Below are 11,377 nucleotides of genomic sequence, written 5' to 3' on the forward strand. Positions count from 1 at the left end.
CCAGCTGGCGGCGCGACAAATTCTGGTGAGGTCCGATTCGCGGAGGAATCGCCCTTGCGAACTGGTCCCTGTTGGTGAATCGTTGTTTGCGTATAGTTTGAACCGACTCTCCTTGATTTGCGAGTCGTTTCGCTGTTGAACTTGTCGTAGAAGATCGTCGCGCTTACAAATTGCAAAACTACATTAGTTGCAGCGAGATAATGTTGTTTTGCAAGAAAACGCGAGATAAACGCGTCTAACTCAAATGTATTTTAATATCTAAAATGCGGGATGTCACGGTCAAATAACGACTTAGTGACTCGGTTAGTTTGAAGTACATCGAACACTTGAATCGATTCCCTCAACTGAATCGAACACCCCGATCCTTGCAGAACGTCTACATCGACTGACCTTCACATCCCGCCCCGTGGACTACCCGCCGGTCTGGTGACCAATAACATGCGATATTCAAATTTTCCTTTAGATTTCAACCAACCGGATTTCTTCTTACGTAAGAAATGCATGCGTATGTATTTTCTGCTCTATTACACCTAGTCAATGTTATTAATGCGGATTGTGATGGTTTGTGTAATTCATGCATTAAAGCTTTATAATGAGATTTCTAAACAGAAGATATAAGATCTTGTTGTAAACATTTAAACTGCGTAAAATTGAAATGTTTAAGTATTTTTCTGTGTGTGTGTGTGTGTGTGTGTGTGTGTGTGTGCGTGCGTGCGTGCGTGCGTGCGTGTGTGCGTGCGTGCGTGTTTTTATACATTTACATTCAGTCATTAAGCAGACGCTTTTATCCAAAGCGAATTACAAAGAGTTCGGGGATGTGTCATACAAAGAGCAATAGTACAATATGTGCTAATACAACGTTAATATTTTATAACATTAATACTACAGCAGTGCAAACTGCATCTTTCTGTGTTTAAAGAGCATGAATGGATGCATGCAGCTTTAAAGGACAAATCCATTGGCTAGCAGTGTTTTTTGTTTGCCTCTTTTCAGCACAATGCATTGGAAACAATAGAACAAATCTTCTGAAAGAACGCCTCCTAAATCTCAAAGAGCAGCTTTTTTTCTATTGTTTGGAGGCCTGGTGTATGATTAACCAAGACAATCTGAGGTATACTACTACTTTGGTTAGATATCCAAAAGAATAACGTATAATACCAACTACAATCCAGCCAAGGACCGGTACATGACCAGCTATGCTTCTAAGCATACCTAACCAGCATATGCTGTTTTTTCAACAGGGATGTTAAATGATGGAAATTATTGGCATTTGCATTTGCACCCTAAACATTTATTCGGCAAATCGGCTTGTCCTCTGCCAGGGAGCCTAACCCAGCATCTTAGGCAGGGGCAGGGTACATCCTTCATAGATGGGCATCCTAAACAAACAGCCTTAAAATAATAATGAACACTGTTTACCTATGTTGGTTTAAACCCATGTTTTGGTTTAGGTGAATTCATTATAGGTGAATACAAATGGTGACTATCCACCCAAAACATTTCTAACTCGTGTAAACTCCCTGGATTAAAATAACTAATATGTAAGTATGGAAATGAACAATTGAGATTGTGTACAAAATTGTATTATGATGTGTATTAAGTTATAATTAATATTGTTCAGAGAAATATAATTTTAATACAGCCTTTAAAGGACATTGGTATTCATTGTGATATGAAACTGTATTCTCTTTTCCAACGGTCTTCATACAAAGACACTCAAAGGTGCAGTGTTTATTGTGTCTTTTGTATGTCTTTTTTCTATGATGTTGTACCTCAGAGGCCTGGGTCAGCATGAGAAACTCACCTGTGTCTTTGTGTGTGGATCTCTTGCTTTGGATTGATGGGAGAGTGCCAGACTCCCACAGAGGTGTGCAGCGTTTATCCGTCAGGGAAGTTTGGCGTTTCTAAGTGCCGATGTTTGATAAGAGTGAGCGAGTCACAGCCAGACCAACAAAGAGTGACTTTGTCACCACTGTCACATAAACCCAAAATGCCTCTTTATCCAGAGGACAATATATGGTTTTTATTTCTGGGTAATCTCTACCTATACATTGGATACTCTAACTAAAAGAGCCCTCTGTTTCATAGCCCTTTACTAACATGAGGGGTACATAACACATAACACTGAGACCTATATGAACGTATTGTAAATTACAGCAACTCGATACATTAAACGTTGGAGACTTTCTTTTATTATTTTGTAGCTGTTGCTAATCTTCACGTTCAACCCTTTTCAGGACTACAAAAACTGATTCTGTCAGTGTAACTATCACATATAGTAACAGCATTGGCATGGTTCATTCCCTGAAGGGGTTTCCTTCCATCTCTGGTTCCATGTTCTCCTACAGACTCGAGCATTAGGTTGTCATCGGGAGCTGTTTAATCCCTCATCAAGCTCAACTGTCTCCGAAATGTATCTGTCAAAAAAAGAAGAAAAGCAGATTGAAGGAGGGATCTGAGCCATATTCGCAACCACCATTCATCCACCACCCTCTAGAAATCAAGTAGCAACCACGCAGAACACCTTGGTGAACACAGCAATGCAAAAACAATACGTAAATGATAAATAGAAATATAACCAATAAACAAATGAAACCAATAACTACAAAAACTATGAACCACAAAACTGCTGTCACAAGCACGCCAAGCCCCACACGCAAACTCTCCTGAGTATTAATCACCTGCACTTGAAGATCATCATCACCTCATCACCATCAGTATTTAAGCAGCACGCGAACACGCAGTCACCGTCCGGTCTCGTTAATACTACACAGACATCAAGGACTCTCACGATCTCCCTACCTGAAGCAAGATTATCTTCTGTCTCCATCGTCTCCAGGAGAAAAGACACAAACTGTAGAGGGCTTTTCTATCAGTCTGCCAGGAAACTGAAGAAAAGGAATACGTTGGGGGAAAATGTACAATCACTGGATTTGTAAAATTGTACAGGTGTATGAGATTATATGTATGGTAATGCAGGCTAAATTAAAGGGATAATAGACATAGTAAATGATGTCCCATGTCTCACTATGTTTTGCACAACACACAAGAAACTAGACACAAGGGAACCAATGAGATTCCAATTTTTCCTCGTACAGCTGCTTTGCAACAAAGTAACATTACAATGCCAAGAAAAGCTAGAAAATAATTTAACTCTGATTGTGTTCAGCTAAAAAAAGGAAATCATATATACCAAGGATGGAGGCGTAAGGGTTAATAAACTATGATTTAATTTAAATGACCAGGTAAAACAGTCTTTCAATTACACATACACAAGCAATATATGAAGTTACTTGTACTGAATTTTTCTGATGTTCAATTCTGTCAACCAAGTCAAAATCTAGTCAAACAAATGAATTGGTAGATTGCCTAGGTTTAATACGAAATGGCTAGTGATGTTGTGACTATGTGATGAAAATGCCGATTCACTTTGGCATGCTGGGAGATTATAAACCTGCTTCTGATAAAACCTGTTGGTCCATTTCACATTGTGAGGAGCTGATATATTTTCACAGACAAGGCTTAAAACGAAAGTTTGAGCTGTCTCAACTGAAATTAAATTGCTCTTACATATCTTAAAATATATCATTGCCATTGTTTTGTCTCAAGATGCACACCAGTATTGTTTTTATCAATGGTATTTTAATAAAATCAAACAAAATGTGCTGGTTTAACTATAAGGCATGGTAAGGCTTAAGCTAAGCTTTGTCTGTGAAACCGGGCCATTGAGTTTGAACTCATATTAAGTGAATAATAGCCTTTATTTAAATGCTTTCTACAACTTTACAACTTGGTCTGTGATGGTTAAACTAAGTTCACAAGACAAATAGTGATGCACTTTATCGTCATGCATTGTTATTTGATTGAATGAAATAGAGTGTAATTGTGTGTGCAGTGCAGCGCTGCATTCTCCAGTCATGAGGTCCAGTAACTGATGGCAGATGGTTGTGCGTTGGCATCTGTACCCGCCTGGCGCCCAGACTGGGTCATGGAAAGCCATGTTCACGGCACAAAAAGCATTCACTCGGCACTTTAAATGACCCATGCAGAACAGAATCATAATCTCCCTCAGACACAAAGAGAATAAGTTTTATTAATTGATCATTGTTTGCTTTAATTTTAGTTACGAGAATATCTTTTCACATTCCCTTGAGTGCTTTGAGACAACAGATCCAAAGCAGATGAGCAGCATTTTTTTTTTGTCAGAGAACATCAGCTTTGAGTTGTCAGTTAGCAAAGTAAATTTCCAGCATGCTCGTGGCTTCTCAGAGATGTGAGATAACAGATAGCAGGTTGTAAAGTAAATCAAACCCTCATGTCTTTTGTCTGCTGGTTGTACACTGAGAAAGAGGTCAACCCTCAGACCAGACGCTGCAATAACAGCGTGATCCAAAGATTCAATAGAAATGACTGATAAATCATCTTTATTCATGGCTGTTCAGATGTTCTTTATTTAGATTCCTCGTTTCTTTAGAGCAACGCAGAAGTCAGAAAGTACATACAGTTAAATTTATTGGTGACTTACCAATGTTTGTGTAAGACATTTTGTTTCATTTTTATATTTTATTTTAGGTCAACTTTCCCTTCAGATTTTTAGAAACAGTGTGATGACAAAAGAGACATTTGCTGGGTCCCAAAAAGTGATAGAGCATATAAAACTGAACAGTTATTCTATTTTCTGCATCACGTCATATGTCAATAATGCAACGACTATCCATTGCGTCTAGAAATCACATCTCACATATGCAAACACAGTCCTCTTGTGTTAGAATAAGGTATACATTTGTAACGGTCATATAAATGCAAATTCCTTTCAAAAAAGAGGAGTTTATCACACTTTATATTTCTGTTTCCCCGTCTCACTGATGACGCAGATGTGCTGTGAAGAGAAAGAGTCACTTTTGTGAGTCCAATGATAAATAAAACAAAAGTATACACTCTAAAAATCAACCATTGTTGGGTCAAAAAAAGGCCAATCCAGTTATAATAACCCAGAAAATGGTTTATATTTGACCCAACCATGGGCTAAAACAACCCAGCATTTTATGTTAAAACAACCAAGAATAGCTTCATAAATAACCCAACAGATGGGTTTGTCCCTTTTTGACCTAACACTAGGTTAAAATAATTCAGAGTGTCATTGAAATATGTTTCCTCGTGCTTGTTCTGCAGTTTGATGTTTTTCAGCATGTTTAATGCTTTAGGAGGAGCTGCACACATGATATGAAATACTGATTAGAGTTTTCTAGGAAAGAGAAATGCAAATTTGGATGTTCCCCAAGCCTTGTTTAATATATTACAGTTCATTCATGGTGTAGATTCAAGATTCTTGCGTTATATAATGATGTAGCACAGTATACTGTTATGAGTTTTGTTTATTGTTGAATGTCTTTGCATTTAAAGCTGCGGTGTGTCATTTTTTGTGCAAAGATAATGGTCCAAAATTCGCAAAAACCCGCCCCCCTCATTCCTGTTGCTATCGTTGGGTATCAGCCATGCACTCCCAGTGTAAATGGGGAAATAGTGAGGAATTTCTGAAAAAATGACACGCTGATTTCAGACCGAAAGTTCTGCAATATGCATTCTCGGGATACATTAAGGATTTGAGATAACTGTAACAATAATTATACCTATATTTCCCCGTCCACACCAGCAGATGATAACGTTACGTTCATTCTAATCTCGCGTAATGCAGCAGGCTACCACTGTCACACAAATGGATGTAGGCCTATAGCTAACCTAAATGTGGAGTAATACGTGTTATTTAGTCCGGAATTCGAAGTAGCGAAAGTTTTAGAGAGAGTGACTTCTTGTAGATTTTTGGTCGGCCGTGATCCTTCTTTGCGAAAACTAAAGTAAACCTTCAAATATTAGTTGAGTACAGAAAAGACTAGCAGTCCATCAGTGTCAATTATTTTATGATGTAAATACAGCAAACACAGCACTGCTGTTGCTTTACGACTTCAAAATGTCTTTCCTTTAATATGTCACTGCGAATGAAGGCTGAGGTGACCTCATCGCATCACAGGGACAGGAAAACATATCTCGCCAGCTTGCTCATACATGTAATGATATGTAAGTAATATATCAATAAGTATTATAGTCCGCCTTAAAACACCACTCCCCGAACGCTTCCGTTTGTAATTCATACATTAATGATTCAATACAATACAACACAATATCGTGTCTCCTATTTGTATTGGTATAGTTGTGATGTGAACTCCACTATTCTCCTTCATTTATAACTTAGTCATCGTTTATGGTAATAGTGTGAACGTCCATTAAAGCTGGTTGGCTATATATCTCTCTGTTTACTATTACAATAATTAAAATCACCAAAGCTCTACTACGCCAGGCTTGTTGGACTGGACAAATGGCGCTTAGTCACGGGGGCACATAATATCGGAGTTATGATTGGTCAGAATGCCTGACGATTAAACTGTTTGCGAAGGGTCATTTATGTAGCTTGTGAAACGTAAAATATGTTCTTTTTTTAAGTTTTGTTGTTACACAGCGTTTGGTTAACAGACGACTTAACGCATATTAATAACAAATATTGCTAGTTTGCTCTGGCATCTTTTTCAAAGATTTCCCATGATTTGATCGTGACAGACCCACGTTTTTTTGTGTGGAAGCACATGGCCATTGTTTGTTTTTGGTGTGCCATGTGCTCTCCTGTCTCGTCTCCTCACCCCGCCCCCTCTTTCCTCATATATTATCTTGTAATTGTTTCATGCCCCTCACCTGTTTCCCTTTATTATTTGTTCCCCATTTAATGCCCTTGTGTTTGCTGTCTTGTGCCGGTTCGTTTTGTGTGTATTCATACCCGAGTGCGACCTTGTGTCATTTTTGAAGTTCCTGAGTAGTCAAGTCTAGTGTCAGTCAAGTTTATTGGTCTAGTTAGTCTGTTATTGCACTTTGTCAAGCTCCCTGTTATTTTACCCCCTCATGGGATTCGTTTTTCCCTGTTTGTGTCAATAACTCGCTGTCTGGGTTATTTTCATATTGTGTCCTTGTGAATGACAGGCCCATTTGTTAACTGTGCACGGTTGGTGCTTTCTGGTTAAAATTGACTGCCTGTTTTTTTATTTACTGTATTTGTCTACACACACAGTACAGATGTATGAGGCTGTTACAGAGAATAATACTCTGATTTTGGTAGTATAACTAAATTCATATTGTAAAAATAGTAAAAATATTAATAAAAGAATATTTGAGTACTATTGTATTTGCATTATCGTATTTCAAGATTCTGAATAAATTATAGTATAACTATGATACCATGTTAGAAATACATACTAACTCATGCGGTCAAATTTTGTTAATGGTTCGAAATTCCAAAATTACAGTCTGATCTGAACTCTGGACCTTATCAATCTCTAAAAGGTCATGAAAGTATAAATACAGTTGATCAACGTTGAACTGATGTGATTTGAGCCCTTACGTTGAGGTCTCTGAAGTATTCATTGTAGTCCAAAGCGTAACCCACCACAAAACGATTGGGAATGACAAATCCAACATCTGTGAAGAGAAACACATGACAACACTAAGAATCAATCCACCCTGCTGATGTTACATATTCCCATTCACTGAGCAAACTCGAGTACTCACAGTCTGGGAGAGTTGCAGCCCTTTGAGGAAGCCGCTTCACCAGAAGCCTGAGACACGGACACACAAAACCATCACACCAACTCAAATATAAAACCTCACTCAAATCTACAAAATGTTTGTTTGCCACCAAACAAACCGCATGGTTTAACACACTTCATTCTGCTCTCACCCTGCAACTTTAACCAGTTTGGGTTGGAAAGAGTTCACATGCTGCAGAAGAGCTCTCATGGTTTTTCCTGTGTCCACTATTGCCTGTGAGGAGATCAATATTTCACTAAAGGATGTCATCCGAACAGCAATGGAACATTATATGTGACTTATCTTAAACACGTTACAAAGAAAGCAACTAAAACTGAGTATGAAGTTGAAAACCTGAAAATTGACTCAATATATATTGAGTATTTGTATTTGTATTCTCTCATCTTGCAATCTACATTTTCTATAAGGCACACATTTTACTTTGCTTTCGAAATAGGCAGCTCACTAGCGTCAAACAAAGTTAATGATTCAGAGAAGAATGTAAACAAATGAACAAAAATGAATGTTTTGCACAACATTCCTGCAAAGACATTAAGCGTTTAGCAAGAGTTGATGGGGGGGAACGATAAATTCACCGCACTCTCAGTCAATAGAACGGCACACGTGTGATTAAGTGATCAACATGGGTGATTTCAGACTGGAAAATATCTGTTGTCAAAATGAAAATCTGAAATGAAAATACCTTTCCCCACTATTGTTTTCCAGACAAATCCCAGACCACCCCGAACATGTGCCATGAGGATTTTACATAACCAACAAGACAAAACAAAAGTACTGAGATCGCTCTTTTTCCCTTGAATATATTTCATAATAATGTAATATTAAGCAAGGCCTAATCAGATAAAACTGTTATTTCTTTTCTTTCAAATGTTCATGTTTTACTTTCCACGATAAACAACTAGAACAACTTTTAATCAGTCCGCATTCCTCTCCACCCAAAATGAAAACACTTGTGTCTTACCTCCACAATCAAGACATTCTGCGGAATGCATTCATGTGGAAAAAGAGAGAAGGTGTCAGAATTAAAAGATGCAAAAGATATTCAACTAACATCCAATAACAGCAGAGATGTCCTCAGAAAATGATAACCGCACCCTTTGTGATTGTTATTAGTAATGTAACGGTTTCCATGGCAAATGGAATGATCACCTAATGATCTGCCAAAGACTGAACTGTTGTTTTTTGTAAATGAAACTTTTATGAAACGCTTTCGAGTGTAATATGACAGTAGTATTATGGCTGCAATACACTAGAGATTTTTTTAAATCTAGACATGATACACTAACTGATCAAATCTGCAGACTGGCACAGACTTTCTGCAACAAGTCCAGACTGAAAATGTGTGTGTGGGTTGTGCCAAGTTAAATGTGTATATATGCCAGCTCATGTGAACCGAATCAACAAACAAAACAAAAAGTGCACGTAACATTTTCTTGTGACTCAAACTGGTTCATGTTGATACCTTTCCTTTCAGCACAGAGAGGTCCTCTGGTCCAATAATTTGCAGGTCTTCGGTAGATTGATCATTCTGTAAAACGCACAAAGTCTTCTGCTATGGGTCTGTCAGCACATGTATGGTTTTACATAGACACAATCGAACACTGTCCACCGGTTAGACACAAGCTACTCTTTGTCTGTTGAGATAAATGGGTCATGTCTTCTGCTCGGGGTCAAGCTATTTCTCTGTAAAGGGGTGAAGGGGTTCTTCAATGCTTGATAGATTTAGTAGTAAAATAGATTTGAAGCAAAAACAACCGAAAATATCTACTTTGCCCAGCTTTATGACTCGTCGTGGCATTTTGTAATCGTACCGTTCAACAGTGAATGTTTGAGGAGCCATTGGTGTCTTCATAAATCTTTGCATTGTTAAAAGCAATATAGTGTTGTCATTGACACATTGATGTTTAACAAGAGAGCCTGTTTTCAGAAGTACTTCAATGGCGCCATGTCTATGCTCACTAGATTTAAACGATTTTTATATTTACTTTACATTGACGAAATAGTTCACAAAAAGCTCATAAAAATAGTTCAAACACATGTGTTGTTATTTTACAGCCCTAGAGCGCCACCTGCTGCTTACAGCTACACTTGAACATTTACAATCCTTCAAAATATTAAAGGCATTTGTGTGTCAAGGAGAAACATGACTGTGATTTTATTGTTTTTGCGTGTGATCCGTGTGAAAGATCTCACCAGATAGCTCTTAAAGCGGATGAACTCAACTCTGGTGGTCAGTCTTCTGTCAGTGCTGCGGCTCTGAGCTTTGATGGACTCCACCAGATCACAACAGAATTTATATCCTCCCTTCAGAACACACAGAACCATCATGTCATCACCTCCAGTGTCTTGAAGAATGTCTCTGGCCAGACACTCAATCCTAACAAATCAAGTTAAAATGTCATGTGAAGGTCATGTGAATGTTGTCTAAGGGTCACGTGAAATGAATATGCAGAGTGGCAGCCCGGATTTCTGAAGAACCTGATCGCAAGTCATGAAACTAAACACATTTTTAAACAAATCATTTAATGGTGTCAGTTGCTGTTTGCAAATCATTTCTATAAAAAATAGAAAAAGAAAAAAAGAAACGATACGCGGAAAATATAACATATATCAGAAACCCTATATATATAGACATATATATATATATATATATATATATATATATATATATATAAACAGAAAGTAAATATACAGAACATATATTACAATTATATCAGAATATATTTGTTACATTTGCAACACGGGTGATCGTAAGGCAAAATGATGTCAGATGAAAGATCAAATAAAAATCTAATAATTTGTCAGTGTAACAGTTGGCTATAATAAGACAAATATTTCAACATTGCCTTTAGAGTAAAACAATTCTCTCATTTATGTCTATTTTATTTATCTATTTTAATCGAAAGTTGATATTTAAAGAGCGCTTACCTGTTCATGATGACTCCATGAGAAATGTAAACACACTCCAGGTCACCGTGATAATGCTCAGGATAATTGAACAACTCTAAACTGTAACCTGGCCAGTCGTCGTTTATCTTCATTATTACCAATAATCAAATAAACATAAGCCAAACAAAAGCTCTTATCATTTAAACTGCAACTGTAATGAATAGAATCAATGTGAAATATATTTACCTCAACGGCTTGTTGATTCCTCTGCTCATCTGCCATGTCGGTGCTCATTGGGATTTCTGAGCAACAGGAGGAACTGCTTGTGCCTCCGCCCTCATGCAATGTTTCCATCTCTTCTTCAATAACTGAAATTTTGTCATATTCTCATGAAGGAATATCTACACATTTCTCAGTAACAATGTTAATGAAACGTGTGCAGCTATGAGTAAACTAGCCCTAAGCATGGAATGAGGAAAGTATTTAAAAATCTTTCTCATAGATTCCATGAAGTGTGTTAAGCGGATAACATAACTGAAGTCATACTGAAGTCATTACAATACCAAAGACACATTCGACACGAGAGAATTCTCTCACAATATAAGCACATGATATTGCTCTGACAAATATTCTAAACACACGGCCTGTAGGAAATTGCTATGCTATGCTAAATTGTACAAAGAATCGTTCGTGCACAAGAGAGGTTTTGTGAATGATGTTAAAGGGTTGTATGAAACCACAGCCTAAAGTGTGACAAAGAACCTTTAGTTTTAAGAGTGAGGTAATGCTTGCTTAACAAAGTACTGCAGACAAAAAGAAAAAGCATGAAAATGAATCA

The 11,377-nt window shown here is 37.5% G+C and overlaps 1 protein-coding gene across 1 annotated transcript; it reads right to left on the reverse strand.

Moving 5' to 3' along the window:
• Positions 1-4,429: 4,429 nt before the first annotated feature.
• On the reverse strand, positions 4,430-11,111 carry prtfdc1a (phosphoribosyl transferase domain containing 1a). The gene is made up of 8 exons (XM_079447704.1): positions 10,786-11,111; positions 10,579-10,685; positions 9,844-10,027; positions 9,113-9,178; positions 7,781-7,863; positions 7,612-7,658; positions 7,445-7,521; positions 4,430-4,879 (listed from the first exon to the last, which is right to left on the reverse strand). Exons 1-8 carry the CDS (start codon positions 10,891-10,893, stop codon positions 4,832-4,834), a joined length of 720 nt encoding a protein of 239 aa, XP_079303830.1. The 5' UTR covers positions 10,894-11,111; the 3' UTR covers positions 4,430-4,831.
• Between the last annotated feature and the right edge of the window lie 266 nt (positions 11,112-11,377).

The sequence above is a fragment of the Barbatula barbatula genome (assembly GCF_947034865.1).
Source record: "Barbatula barbatula genome assembly, chromosome: 23".
In the NCBI taxonomy this organism is placed as follows: domain Eukaryota; kingdom Metazoa; phylum Chordata; class Actinopteri; order Cypriniformes; family Nemacheilidae; genus Barbatula; species Barbatula barbatula.

Bases quoted from the DNA above. Each gene is read 5' to 3' on its own strand.
- prtfdc1a (XM_079447704.1), bottom strand. From the start codon at position 10,893: ATGGAAACATTGCATGAGGGCGGAGGCACAAGCAGTTCCTCCTGTTGC. The intron at 9,179-9,843 runs GTGAGATCTTTC...TGCGTTTTACAG, and splicing joins TCCGCTTTAAGAGCTATCTG to AATGATCAATCTACCGAAGA. The intron at 7,659-7,780 runs GTGAGAGCAGAA...TCCGTGTCTCAG, and splicing joins AAACTGGTTAAAGTTGCAGG to GCTTCTGGTGAAGCGGCTTC.